At 40.5% G+C, this 15,594-nt stretch overlaps 1 protein-coding gene across 1 annotated transcript in view; it reads left to right on the top strand.

Annotated features, from left to right (window-relative positions):
• nphp4 (nephronophthisis 4) overlaps positions 1-15,594 on the top strand; it is a 161,089-nt gene that overhangs the window by 117,023 nt on the left and 28,472 nt on the right. Inside the window, exons 16-18 of the mRNA XM_053317118.1 lie at positions 4,467-4,627; positions 6,210-6,393; positions 13,905-14,039. Of these exons, the coding sequence (XP_053173093.1) occupies positions 4,467-4,627; positions 6,210-6,393; positions 13,905-14,039 (480 nt within the window). The remainder of the gene's footprint in view (positions 1-4,466; positions 4,628-6,209; positions 6,394-13,904; positions 14,040-15,594) is intronic.

The following is a 15,594-nucleotide window of genomic DNA, read 5'->3' as shown; positions in this document are numbered from 1 at the left end:
CTCTCTCTCTCTCTCTCTCTCTCTCTCTCTCTCTCTCTCTCTCTGTCTCCCTCCCTCTGTGCTGTCATCATCGTCCATCCACTGCACACAAGCCCAGAGCATGCTGGGAGAATTAATGGTCCAAGTGGAGAGAGTTGGCGGGTGGTTGTGAGATGGGGAGGTGAATGAGTCTGTATAGGTTAGGTTAAAGGGAAGAAGTTCTGATGCAGCACAGATGTAATGAGACTGCTTTGGTCTTTCTCTGTCCCTCTTTGTCTCTTCATCTTCCTCTTGAGTACTGTCAAACATGTCTTTCATTGCCTTTTGGTAAAAATCTTCAATCATTATTATCTGTTTTCTACTAGAATAGAGGTCCCTCTAGTTACAATGTTTTGTTCTTTTTCTCAGATATCTGATCAGAGAAATAATTCCAGTATGAGTGGATTTTTACTCAGCAGTTTGTGAAACCTGCACTGTAATCTATCTTGATTTACAAAACCTTTCGGTGAAGAGTTTTAGTGTCTCATGGTGATCCAAATGCAGTTTCGGAGGCTTCAGCGAATGTTACAAAACCTAAATAGACCCGATAAGGGAGTCAGAAAGGTTTTATTTTCTAAAAATCTGTTTGAAGTTCAGTAAAGTTCTGTGGAGCCCCAACCCGAACAGTAGGTGTTTGCATTTACATAAAAAAAACTCTCAGAAATATCCACCTCACTGGTAGAAATGGTGTCCTCAGAATAGGCAGTTTTTTTATGGGATACTGTAAGAAGTGTGCATGTGTGTATATTTGAAAAAGGAAAAGGGGTTTTCTTCAGTTAATGCGTGGCAAGAGTCAGAGGGACTTGCTGGTCTCTTTAACACAGCAGGACTGTCACCAAAGGTCCTCATTATTCCACTTCTATCCAGCTGGTTGCTTCTCTGCACATTCAACTTACGGGAATGAAGACAGTATGGGGGCTTTGATACAGAGTTGGAAGGATGCTGGGGGGAAATTCTGGGATTCGAGTTGGCACATAGACCCACACTCACACCTTTAGTACACACACAGCATAACATTAACACGATGCTGCGGGTCGGGGTTTTGGGCTGCAGCTGAGTGTACACTGTACCCACTCACCAGCTGAGTTGGATCACTGACGGGGTCGGTTTCATTTGAGCTGCTTGGAGTTAAGGGATGAGTCAGATTTCAAGTTGGTAAATAGCAGAGTTTTCCCTTCTATCTGAACTGATTTAATCAAAATGGATAGTGTGTGTGTACAATATAAATATCAAATGGCTAACAATATAAGTGCATAATATGTATGTAAATATCTATCTGTGTAATAAGATTTTCTTTACAATGTCCCCAGAACAGCTTCAGTCCTTATAAACTGTGTGTACACTATTTTCTTCAGAGAGGAAAATATATTTCTTTTGAGTAAATGAGAGGGAAATCAACCCTTCTTCAATGTCCAAATGTGTCAGTTGCGGATGTGCTGATTAAAGCCATGACTTTATTCTGCTGTTGAAATCACTCCTGAGGATTTTTGGCAGTGTGAAAGGCGCCATTATCATCTTGAATTATGGGAGCCCTAGGGTGCTCCTGATTCTGTGAAATGGCTTCATACTCCCTGCTTATTGTACTCCCATGCAACACAATCAACAGGCCTAATGACTCCCAGTAGATAGCTGTTGTACCAGTTCAGATCTGTCCACAAGGATGACAGCTGGTTAGAAATATTATGGCTCTTACTCCAAATTTAAACCAATCTGGATGGCAGGAAAGGCTAAAATAATGACCAGACCAGATGGCTTTTTTTTCCAGGTTTTATATTTTAATGGGTTCTGTTTCATCAGTGGACACACAAATAAACTAGTTCAACTTTAGAGGCTGTACTTTTGTGGTGTTGAATATATTGTACAGTGTTATGACCCCTAGGAAAGGTCTATACAAAAGCGGTCCCACATAATTAAGAGTCGAGAAGTAGCAGAAAAAAGTATTCAATTCATTTACAAACAATATAAATGACCACCAAGCAAACAACACCTAAAAAAGTCTGCTGTCTTTCTTTAACAAAAAGTCTACTGACCAACCCACAGTGGGTTGTAGGAGCTGAGCTCTCCCCTCTAACCTACGCCAACATGAGAACTGCAAAAACAGGTCTACCAGAACCATTACATTAACCAAAAGACAAACCAAAGATAAGTAATGAAGGCAGAGAACTGAAAGAGAACTCAAGACATCACAAGTTGAAAACTTGAAGAGGTGAAGAGCGTGGTTATAGGCTGATTTAGGATCGTACTTCCATAAAGGAAGAGATATTCTGCCTTTTATTCCATTGCATGAGTCAAGCACTAGATCCTGCACTTCCCATAATGCAGTTGGATAGATGAAAAAGACTTCCAGCAAGTAAACATGGAGGTAGACAATTCAGGTTTCAATATTATCAAAAATCCGTTTTGCAAATGTTTTATGAGCAGTCAACATGTTTGTTAGACTTACACATAATTATACACTTGTTCTGGGTAAAGCCCCCAAATCGTTACAGGAACTATGGAAAGGTAAAGCTCCTGTGGTGGTAATCCTCTATAAAACTGAATGTAAACAGAAACTTTGTTTACAAGGAAACTCCACCTTCAAGTGACTTTGGAAAAGGCTTTATTATTATCATCCCATGAATGGCTAAAAACTTCAGTTACAAAGACTGTTCAAAGTGTTCAGGCCTGAATGCTTGACCCTGACAATGAGACAGTCCCAGGGTTCTGTTACCCACTGTGGAGTATTTTTCTGGTTTATTTGGGTCCACTTGTCCCCCTTAGAGGGAAGGGTCAGTCCTAATCAATACTGTTGAATGAGCCCTTTTATCCTGCGATGAATCATTTCTATCCTGATGCGAGGGCTTTATTCAGGATGACAGTAGCCACATCCACAGGGAACGAGGGGTTACTGAATGATCTGATTAGCATAAAAAATGACGTGAATTTTATGCTGTGACCGTCACAGACACCAGATCTCTACACAGTTGAATACCTAGGGGAGATATTGAATCAATGTGTCAGACAACACTTTCTACAACACCAAATATTGGAATATCTTTAGAAGACAGTTATCTCCCCCTGGAGAAACTACAAACAGGAAAATCTATGTCTAGCATTCAAGCAGTTTTGGGGCTCATAGTGGAACAACATCTTAGTGACCTTTTGTATCTAATCAGTAGCGAGTGACCACGTGAATGTGAATAACTTATTTCTGTAAATTGACTTTCAACAAACTGTGCAGTTGCATTTTTCTATCCCTGTTTCTAATGTTTGTAGTCAAAGTAGCTAAGTGACTAGCTAGACTTGTAGCATAAAATGATGATTTCCCCATTCTTTATCCCACCTACAAAGCTCTGCCTGTTTTTCCAACTGGGATAAACAGTTGTCAATGAGCACAACACCAGACCTACAGTAGGTCTACACATTCCTGCCAACAGATTTGCACTGTTTAGAAAGTTGGTGGCAGTAATATGCTAACAAACACTGCATTATGCTAGATAAGGAAAGGAAGACAGCTAGCTAGCAAACATGGAAATTAATAGAACATACTTTAACCTTAAATCCTACCAACTGGGGTACCTGCAGATCCCATAGGTATACTTTTTGTCATATCTCACAGGTGCTTTATTCTATCATTCACAAAGTTTTCATAACTGCCAATTGTTTCTAAGAACTTCATATCATTGTTCTCTGTTTCCGTTTTATTTGATGCGTTTTAAAAATACTAATGTACAAAAGCACCCAATTCTGCCTATGCAGTTTTAATAGATGGAACTATTTATTGAGTTCATGTTTAACATGGGTATCACACCCCTGTCACTCTCTGATAACATTAATTACATAACTAATAATATTTTGGGAGGAAATAATAATAATAATAATAAAAAACATTTTGCTATGATGGTTTGGCACAGTATTTTATTCTTGAGGTCCCCAGGGACCCTAGTTGCTAGTCCTTGCATGTTAAATATGGTGGTAGGATGACGATTAAGATATTCAAATTTTTCATTCTTGCAAATGTTTAATGAGGAAAGAAATGCATTCAGCACATTTGTTCACCCTCAAGGATACACATAATGTTTTTGGGAGAAATACTGAATGTGAAAATTATTTTGTTTATTTACAAGAAGAAATTCACAGGGTACCCTTTATAATTTAGTAACTTCATAGGTAAGTTTTTTATGATGTTAGATGCATTGCAATCCATTAATATTTGGACAGGGACATCTATGTGTTCATATTTTGGTATATATTGGCTGGCGTTTTTAAGCCTCTGTCATAGTGACAGCAGAGATTAGACAGGAAGCAAAGAGTGATAGGGAGGTTATATGCAATAAGGGTCTCCTCCCAGAATCAAATCGCGGATGTTGCTGTGGTGTGGCATGTGTCAACCAGTAGGCTCCCAGGGCACAACCACTGTCCCAGTTTCTGAACAGTGTATGTGTTTCTTCTCCTCTCTCCTTGTCCAGACTCTCCAGGGCTGCAGGTGCAGTTCAAAGTAGATGAGGGTTTCCTGAGGCCCAGAGAGAAGCGCTGGTTCCTTCGCTATATGGCCCTCCACACCATGCACATTGACATCTGGGACAGTGACTCATTGCTCCTCATAGGTTCTACTGCCATCCAGCTCAAGGTAAAAGTCTGAAGTCAGTGCAGTTGTATGTATTATCTGTGGTACGGAGATGGAAGATGTTATTATTCTTACCTGACATTTTCATCACAAGAACTTCCCAGAGATCATGCTTCAAACAAGGAAAAATCACAATCTGTTTACACATGCATTGTTAACTCATGACATACATTCATGGCAACGTAGTGCGTCTGTCATGTATTCATGAAGTGTTTGCAGATTGTTTTAACGCATTTCATAGAATGAACCAGGCGTTGCAGAGAAACCTGTCACTGATACTATAACGTGAAATACAAAAAACAGCTCAACATATGAGGTTTCTTCAAAAACACAAAATGAACATTTTATGAGTTGTAATACATGGTTTCACTTTATCTACGATGGGAGGACAAGCACAGATTTTCAATTTAAAGCCACATGATCTTATTTTTTGAGAAATTTTTTGAGAAGTGATTATGTTAACAGGGAAAGAACAGGCTTTTTGATAAGCACAGTCTGTCTTGAACAAGCCCACTATCATTTAGTATGGGGTGCCCTGTGTCCTCTGTTCAAGGATGTGACTGAGACAAGTCTTCCTCACATTTTAACCTCTGAAGGAAAACAAATTCACACAATGAAGGGTTTTTAATTTTGGTCTTTTCAACTCTACTATTAATTGATTGGACGTTAATGTCTCGTCAAGGTTGAAGTAGAATTCATTCGTTTTGCAATTTTGAATTTTCCAAAGCACTTAAGCAAGTTCACAGCTGGGCAGAGCTTGTTGCATGTGTGGCTGAGCAGGTGAAACGGATACAATAGCAAAAAAGTATTTATTTAGATGGCTGGGGAAAGAGAATGCAGGCCTGGGAAAGTAAAGTGGAAAAGTAGGGCTGGAGCTTGGGCAGGTAGCTGGAAACCAGGAGCTGAGGCTTGAGCTGGACACTGGGAAGTGCTGGAATCCAGTGCAGTGAAGCAGGGCAGACAAGACAAGACAAGACAAGCAGCTGGGGAGAGAGGATGGAACTGGAGCAGATGGGACTGCAAGGAGACAGGAGACCGGGTTAGACTAGGGACAAAACAGACTGCTACAGAAAAATTGGCAATGCACGAAAAACGGCTTTAAGCGTAGACGCTACAATCCAGCAGAATGGAAGTGAAGGGATGAGTATTTTTAGTGCTGATTTGGCTCTGCTCTAACTCCAGCACACCTGTCTCTACTCAAACAATCTCACACACACACACACACACACACACACACACACACACACACACAGGCAATGGGAGAGAGAGTGACCCTGTTTACACCTGGGATTAACATGTGTCTCAGGTTATCTGATCTCAAGTGGACAGTGTGGACACATTACTGTTCACACCTGCGTCTCAAGCTGACCATTTGTGTCTAGATTTTGTTGATGTCCTTATCCATTTATCAATAACTAAAACTCCCAACTGATTCCCGAGCCAATAACACATGCTTTAATTTTCTATCTATTCTATCTTTTGTAGTAATTTTCCTCCATATGTCTTGATCAATACATTTGTGCTCATGTCCATACTTGTAAATACATTTCCTGTACTTTTCTCACACCCTATTTTGCATCCCCAGTACATGTTACGTCACGGTAAATCGGCAGTGCAGGCACTTCATGAGGTTGAGGTGCTGACCACCGATTACGTGGGAGACGACACCCTGCTGGCGAGTGCGGATTTGGGCCGACACTCAGCCTCCAACCCCTTGACGGTCCAGACTATTCTCAGAGGCCGGCTGCATATACGCACAGGAAACATAGGCAAGTACTGCAAGACCTTTTTTTGCCCCTGAATTATTTGAACATAACTTAAGATAAGCAGAAGTTCCTATATGAATAATAAACCTGCATGGAAAGTTCCAATCCAGATAGTTTCCTCACTTTGGGTTGAAACTAGAAGAGGGTTGAGAATGGGTGCATGAGAATAGCTGGGTAGTTGTGCTCTGACAACATTTAAGGAAACCCAGGAAAGAATTATATTGTATTTGTTTTAGCATTCAAAAGAAAAGTTTCAGTATCACCTAAATCTCCTTCTTCCCCTGAAATATTAACAAGAGAGTTTTATATTCAGGTCATATTCCATTTGGAACCTCAGATTATGAAGTAATGTTGTCTGTTTACTTTTATTGATGCGTAGAGTTGGGATGTGACAGCGAATCCCCACGTCTGCTGCTGCTGCTGTTCAAAGTTCCCATTTTCTGGAGGTGTGGAAGGTTGCAAAGCAAACACTGTGCCAAAGCGAAATATCTTGATGTGATAGTTCCACTCTATCTAGCAACTGAGCACCTTTCCCCCTTCCCTCACACTCAACCAATTTGGGCCTGGCGTGCCCCTGCGGCGTGATGACAGCTGACGATAGCTTCCTCACCATTAATCAACTGTTGAAATGATACTCCCTCTCATAAACAATGCATCATTCTCCCAGCCTCAGAAACTCTGCAGAGTGCCATTGTTGGGGCTAAATATGCCAGCACTTCCTCATTGCGCTTATCACTCAAAGCAGGTTGAGAGCACAGTGGGTTATTGGGTGTGCTGTGGATGGAAGGGGGAGGTTGTGTCTGGCATGTAAATTCCAATCAAGGCTCAGATATCCATCAGGCGCCCTGGCTAACAGTCAGAATCAATTTGGGGAGGGAGGACTCACAAGCACTTTTCTTTGTTTCTGCTTCCATCTGTCGCTGCCTTTCTCACATTCACACTTCTCTCTTTGCGTTTTATTACTGTCTTCCTGTTTTCTGCTATTCATCTATTTCCCTTTTACCCTTCAATCACATGCTCTCTATCTTCCACTTTCTATCTGGCTGTTTTTTTTCTTCCTTCACCTCCCCTGTATCATTTGTGTTTCTCTGTCTTTCTCTGTGGCTTTCATCAGGCTGTAATGAATCAGCGCTCTTATTTAGTGGGTGGTAAAGGATATGAAGCACAATCATTATAGCTCGTTGAAAGAGGGGGTGGGGTGGTGGTGTTTGAGTATCAGAAGTTACCCTCAGTGCGACAGATGGATGTGCTGTATGAAGACTTTGACAGAGATTTGATGGGAAGGACACCCACACAAGCATGTGTGCATATCAAATCACTCACACATGCCAAGAAGGCATGCACTCATGCATACACACAGACATATAGACAGGCAGGTGTAGCAGAGCGTGGACAGGTTGTGTGATGAGACACGATGGCAGAAATGGCAAGCAGGCTGGTAGAGGATATCACTGATAACATGAGAAAACCCCGTTCCTGGGATTTTTTTGAATTTTTTGTGATTTTCAAGTTCAATAGAAGGATTACATGGCTTCTCTATGGATTGAGAAAATTCTGCTACCACTAAATCCCCTCTGGATGGATTCAAAAATGCACGCTGGCCAAGCTGAATGCACGGCTGTTGACACCCTGCAGATACTTCTTGTACATTTCAGCCCAAGAGGTGACAGAAGGTTGTTCTAAAATGGTTGATGAAGCTGAGCGCAACAGAAAAGAAGTGTGTGACACAGGAAGAGGAGCTAAAGCTTTGTTCACTGTTGAGAGGATCCCGTTGATTTAAATTGATGTACTGGGTTATTAATAGCCACGCGATATTATATGATAATGTGCATCATTTCAGTAGTGTCCAGGACTTTACTTACCTGCAGAGAAGACTAGAGCTTTTCTAAAACATCTGCAGGAAGTGTTGAGTTTCATTGGCAGCAACTTAACAGCCCACAGAAAAACTGAAGTGGTTAATATTAATTGCGTAATTAAAACGCATTTTTTTTTTTTTTTAAAGAGAGAGAGAAACTCAGAGCACTGGTGAGATATGACTCTATTGCTGTAGGGATTAACACTGTAAAAATGTACATTTTTCTGCATTGACCATGTGAGCATGGTGTTACATAGTCACCCTAAGAAATGCATTGGTTATATAATCACATACAGTATATTAGTTTTTATAATCATGTGGCTCTCTGTCACAGCTCTGTGCCATTATAATTCACAAGCAATGCAGTCCTGACGACATACTGCTCTCTCCCTTTTTCTAATTTTATGTGTTTCAGTCATGCATGCTATTAATCATGTCTTTACTTCTCCCCCTTGGGAATCCATTTGAATTAGGCTTTATTGGAAAAAATGAGTGGCAAACTGTCATTTCCAAATGAAAAAGACTAAAACACCAAATGATATCCTTTTTAATTATCACAAGGTGGGATTGACAAGTAATTAATTAAATGGTAATGATATACGCTGTCAGGCCTATTCAATCATTCTATAAAGCAGCTTTTATTAATAGCGTCTTAAAGGACAAAGGAAGTGGCTTAATCACAATAATAGAGAGTTGTGAAATCATGGCTGCAACATAGGGGTTGTTTGGTTTTGCTGCGGTTTTAGGTCTTGAGGAAGGAAAACAGTGCTCCCACACAGAGAACTGTAGGAGCACATGAGGAGTGTATAAACCATGACGACCGCCTGCTCGTTCCATGAAACCGATCGACTGCTGAATCCAGAGGAAAGCAATGTTGCTCTATTGATTTAATCTGTTGTATCCACATGAACTCTTGAGGGGAAAATGAAGATGGAGGCGGTTGAAGAGAAACATCAAACAAAAATCAAAACTTTGCAAGAGCTTAAAATATTTCATGACCCTTGTTGATATTAATGTTTTGTTGACAGATCCACAGAGCCATAGAAGAATAATTAACATGTGTGAACATGAGCAACTTTGAAGTTAGAAATTAGAAAACAATGAATGATCTTTGCAATCCAGGATGTCATTATGATGTAAAGCCCATAGCTTTTACAAAGACTGATAATATGGCTTATTAACAGAAATGTATATATAAAATATATATATATCTATATATATGTCAAAATATGTATCTCCCAGTATTTTATACCACTAACCGTGGAAAACGGAGGATGGAGAGGACAGCGTTAGTCATTCATTTGATGAGGATATTCATGGCCCTGGAGGATAATTCTTACTGTATTAAACGTAACTATTCACCTACTGCCACCATTAGGTGAGATCAGTTTTGAAAAGTAAAGAGTACCTTCATGCTTCCAAGGGGCTAAACCTTTTTTTATCCTTTTTCCTTTCTGACTGACCTTTAACAAATGTTTAAATGTGACATGATTGCACATGAAGCTAACATACAAGTAAATATGCACAAACCCTTATTCACCTTGAAGCTTCTTAAATGGATGGAACCAAATTTAGAGAAAAATATCTGCCTCTAGCTGCTTGATGGTCCACTATGTTCAGCAGGTAGTCACTTTTGTTAATCTTCTGCTGTTAAGAGCTGAGCAGGTAGCATGCAGTTGGTTTATTAGACCTTTGACACTAACAAACAGCTGCATGCTGCTCCTGGAAACACAGTTCACGAGAGGGTAAATGCTAAAATGCTGAAATGCCTCATGGAGATGAAGGGAACTGCGATAAATATCTGGGGGTTCATCTGCACAAGTGACCTCTTTTACTTTCATTATTAATATAAAAGTATTGAATAGTGCAACTTTAAGGTAACATATTGGTGCTTATTTTGGCTCACAATACATATTTCTGTGGGCTACATGGATAAGAACATGTAGCTTTCAGTGTGGTTGAGGCAATGCTATAGCAGTTCATGTAATAACTTTCAATGGTCCAACTCTCATATGTGATAGAGGTAAAAGTCAATATAAAAAAGATATAAAATTGTTTTGCTGACTGACTTGTGTCTATATTCTTTCTCTTTTGCTCAGTTTGTCTTTATATCCTTGTAAGGATTCTCATTGATATAATGCATTGTCTAGCCCCTTACCCTAACCTTACCCATCACAACTAAATGCCTAAAATCAACCCCTTACCCTAAACTGAATCGTAACCTTAATCTTAAAACCACTTCTTAACCCTGAAATAGCCCTTTGAAGTTGTGAAGACCAGCCAAAATGTCCTCACAACACAGGCTTTGAACTGTAACTGGTTCTCTAAAAGATAGAAAGACACACGCTCACACACACACACACACACACACACACACACACACACACACATGCAGGCACACACAAACAAACAGAAGGCATGTATCTGCCTTTGCACAGTAGAGAAGACAGATTAGAACCTTCTCCAGACCTCACAGTGCTCCTCATCTGCAGCAGCCTGATAAGCCCTGGAGAGACTGACTGTTGCAGCAGGAGAAAGTGGAGAGAATCCTGCCTAAAGCTGCCTCAAGTGGAACAAAATATCAGTGAAATTTACCTAACAATTAGTTTAGCTAGGTGACTTCCCCAAGCGGTGCACATACACTATGTCTCACTCATTAAAAGCTCTCGCTGTTGGCACATTAAAGCCCGACTTCATCAACCTTGCTTTTAGCCCTGAGGTGAGAGAAAGAATCTGCTTATTCTGAAAGGTCAGTGGCCTGGAACAGGGAGGCAGAAGAAATCGAATATTGCAGACTACTTTGAAACCCCTTTGGTGCTTGCTCCCATTTGTTCTAGAGGCCAGTAAATCAGGGGTTTGTTGTGGCCTTAACCTCAAGAACTGCCAGCAGAGCAAAGAGGGTGGGCAGGTGGTGTGGTGTGCAGTAGGGTTGTTGTCATGCAACAGCGAGATGTAGTCAATAAATTTGATAGAGTTCAGCCCCCTGGCACTTTCTTCACAATTATTCTTCTCCACTCAGACAACATAGAGAAATAAAAGCTGTGTTTTCTTGCAGTAAACCAGTCAGTATAAGCTCACATTGCAGTTATAAAGATCATCAGCTCTGTTTTAACAATCTGTCAGGGTGATTCACTAGATAGGGACAAGTAATGTGACCGAGAGCAAGACATCCACGTCAACCTGGATTAGCACTAAAGTAGGTATTATCTGATGAGCCTAATGATGGTTCTGTTGATAGATGATTAATTAAAATGATTGAATGATTAAATCGGGGGGTCATAATTGGGTTCATCAACAGTCCATTTGTTTTATTGTGGGCAAGCAGCACCGGGTGTTCATCTTATCGCATTCTTACAGGCTTATTGTATTCTATCCATCATCAAAGCATTCCTTACACAAAGAAAGCAGCTGAAAGGCCCATAATGAGTCGCCGAGAATGAGATCTCTATTGCTTTGTTATTGATTGGAGATGTTTATGCGATAGCAGAAGTAATGTCTTCACAGTGATATTAGGGAAATATAAGTCAAACAAATACATTCGGCTGAGTCGTGTGGCCAGGGAAGGTTGATGGATGATGAGGGGAATGCATTGGGACGGCAGACACCTCACCCATTAATCTGCAGAACTGCGCTGTCTGTGTCTGTTTGCATGGCAACACCAGCTTCCCATTATTCATTTAGCTGCTGCCCATTATCAGTTTGTTGATGAAAGAGTTCGCCTCTAAAAGATATGGAGGGTACTTTTGGCTCCCCTTCTAAAACTCCTACAAGCTCACTGAGCCGTCAGTTCTGGGCGGTAAAGCCACTTAATTGCTGAACTCGCCATATTTCATTCGAAAGAGCTCTGGATGAAGTATCTCCTCCGCCTCTCGGAAAACGCTAAAACTTCTTACACTTCAATTAGGCACCTCAGTTAGGTATCTAGTCATGTACCAGAGGTTGGGAACTAATGGGAGCATTGTATCAAAGTGTGCTGTATTTAAAAGAGCCGTAAACCTAAGTTTTAATTACTTCTCCTGTCAGCAGTAAATTGTATCTAACGGATTCTAAGTGTTGGCCTCAGTATACCTGTAAATTGCACAAAACGAGTCTTTTAACCTGTGGTAATTGCATATGCTCTTTTGAAGATGGTATGTGGCTGCAGGCTGGTATTGTGGTTGTGATTCTATGAGCAATTATTAATGTCACACTTCCATTGCTGCACGTTTTGTGTATAAGGCAATCTTTAGAAGCGTAAGCACGCCTTTTGCACAGTAAAACAGCTGCTGTAGACACTCTGCACAGGATGAATTAATGTTAGAAGAAAAACTAATATTGATTATTATTCACTGTCTTAGAATAGGGGAACCCTGGAGTGCTTACTTATCAACATGCCTTTTAAAAAAGAGAAAGAAATTATTTTTTTGCTATTTGAGGACAGACACCAAAACAAAATAAGGCTGAAAGCTGAAGGCAGTCTGGCATTCAAGAGGTAATGTTTGTTGCATAACCCTAAACTATCAGTTTTACTATACAAATGTTGATATAAAGCTTCTGAAATGATAGGAATAATAGTGTCTAGGGTCATTCAAAATTGTAATAATTCTTTAACAGAAAGACCTTAAATATTCTCGTCAGTGCCTCCAGCCACCTCCAAAAATAGTTGTATCTGATTTGTCTTACTTCATCTCTGGCACCAAGTACTCAATCAAAGTGGACAGAATCCAACAGTAACCATCACTCAGCATGACACTCATCATGTTGCCAGCTTTCTGCATCCAGACCTTTCTGGCATTTTCAAGCTGCTAATTAACCACTGTAGGCTTACCTCCATGTATTGATCCTGCCTGGGGTGTTCTAAGTCAGGGTTTACCCTGGGCTGTGTTCACTTTGGCGCTGTCTACAATGAAAATGCATTGTCACACATGTGACTTCAAAGAGAACTTTGGCATAAAACTGTTTTTCCTTTTTTTTCTCCAAACTGGCCAGATCTGGCCTCAGATCTAGGTTTGGCTTGTTACTTGGAACACTTGGCAAACACCCAAGTCTCAAGTCACTTCCAGAGCTGCACAGATTTGGTCTTTAAATAGAATGAAAAAAGTCAAGAGTTAAGGACATAACTGCGTCTATGAACTATGATCCTGATAGTGAGATAACACACCTCAGATGTAATGTGTGGTCACTCAAGCTAGGCTAATGTTCCAATTGAATATTCTGTTGGAAGCTTGCTCACTGGCTTAGCTCATTTGCTCATTAAAAAAAATAACTATCCAGGAGTTTGAAACAAATAAGCTTGAGTTTCATTCAGGTGAGATTTTAACAAGTTTGTCATTGGGAAGAAAGGGACGTGCAGTGTCCAGGGACGTCCAGTCAAAGCACCTGTCATTGTGTGTCCTCCGTCCTACTGGATAATCTGGATAGGAAGGTAGGGGGTTGTAAGCAATCTATTTGTTTAAAAGAAGAAGAATAAACTAGGTGTGTGAGATGCAGAAACAAAAACAAATACCAGCATATACAGATCTGGTCTGACAATGACCAAACAGCTCCTTCTTGTGGAGAATCTGCACCTGTTAAAAGTTACTGTGTGTGTTTCTGAGTGACTATTGTGTGTGACTAGTGTGAGGATTAAAAACGATCACATCTAAAATATTAAACCGAAAACTGCATGTGTCTCCTACAGGGTGCCCAGGAGGTCCCAGCAGGAGGAGGGCAGCAGATGTGATGTCGTCTCTTCCTCACATCATCACACCTCGCAAAGTCACTGGTGGCTTCAGAGGAGGCAGCCTGTGCTCCAGGAACATCCTGCAACTTAATGGCAAGCACTTTAATCCACAGCCCACTGAAATATGTCTGTTTATGTTCTAATGAATGTTTTGATTGTCTTTACTCACCTTTCGATGTATGTGTACTGTACATTCTACAACACAAAGCAATTAGTGCCTTTGGGCAGTGACCATGCTCCTGCCTTGATCAGCTCAACCAGATCCATTTCACGTTCTGTCTGCTGGCTGCACCACTGAACCACTCAATTTTCAGCCTAATTGAGCTTGCAGAAGCATCTCTGGTGGCTAGCCACAGTCCTGTTTGTATTGTGTGTGTGTGTGTGTGTGTGTGTGTGTGTGTGTGTGTGTGTGTGTGTGTGTGTGTATTCACAGTCCAAGCAAAGGCACACACACTGGGGAAACCAATTTTTTCCTCAATTAGACAAGCCATCGCCAGTCAACTGGTGTACTATATTCCTAAATTTGTCCTCAAATGCACACACACACACACACACACACATACACACACATAAGAGGTATGATGTAAGAAAGAGTGGTTAAAAACAAGCATATAACTACTTATGATGATATAAATTAGGTCTGACAGGTCCAGAATTGCACCTCTCTCTGAGATCCAACTTTGTCATGTAATTATACCTCAAAAAACATTTGTTCAAATCAAACGTCATACTAATACAGTGATAGAAAATATGCATATGGAAGTAAACATGCACTATAGAAAACATGTTTACAAATCAATGCATGCAAAGGTTCCGTGCAAATATATTCCCTAAACTGTTGCAATCAATTATTCAAAGCTCGTTACTGTGCAAACACATTCTGTTCACTGTTTGATTTGTTTCTTACCTCTCTCACCCCCCCACACCATCACCTCTCCACCACTCATGTCTCTCTTACACCCTGAACTCTTTCTTCTCTCCACTCAACCTTCCCGTGCCTTTTAAACATACAATGCTCCTAATTGCTTCCACTGGAGTCCAGGCGTGACAGTAAACCACACTGAACAGCTGTGTGTGTATGTGTGTGTGTGTGTCTGTGTGTCTGTGTGTGTGTGTGTGTGTGTGTGTGTGTGTGTGTGTGCACCCTCACACTACTGTCCCACTCCTGTCTGCCTGTAGCTCTGAATGAAGCAGTGTAGACACTATCTGGTAAGGTGACTGGCAGTCGACCCAATGCCCCTTTGATAAGGAGACTAGGAAAAAAATGTCTAGGCGATGAAAAGTGAGGAAAACAGAGGGAGCTGTCTGTTGAGATAAATGATCTCAGTAAGGATTAATATATGGATTATTTTTATACATCTTTTCCACGTTTGACATGTTGTTCCTGTTTAATTACAGTACTATGAGTTAAGGATACTGGGCTGTTGGCTGATTGGTTGGTTAAACATCTACTTACATGTCAATGGTTGTTGTAACTTTAGTCAGTTTACTGCAGCGGCTGAGAGAGCTCAACACACTGCAGCTAAAGAAAACTTATTCAAATGGACAATATCTTTACTACTTCAACAACACTGTTATTGTAAAAAAAAAATCTTGTTTTTTAAATCTGTTTAGAGCTAATCATATACAAATTATGTATTCATATTTG

The sequence above is a fragment of the Scomber japonicus genome, chromosome 4, assembly GCF_027409825.1.
Source record: "Scomber japonicus isolate fScoJap1 chromosome 4, fScoJap1.pri, whole genome shotgun sequence".
Lineage (NCBI taxonomy): Eukaryota > Metazoa > Chordata > Actinopteri > Scombriformes > Scombridae > Scomber > Scomber japonicus.
The sequence above is the reverse complement of the archived record's forward strand: the minus strand, read 5'-3'. Positions and strand labels throughout refer to the sequence as shown.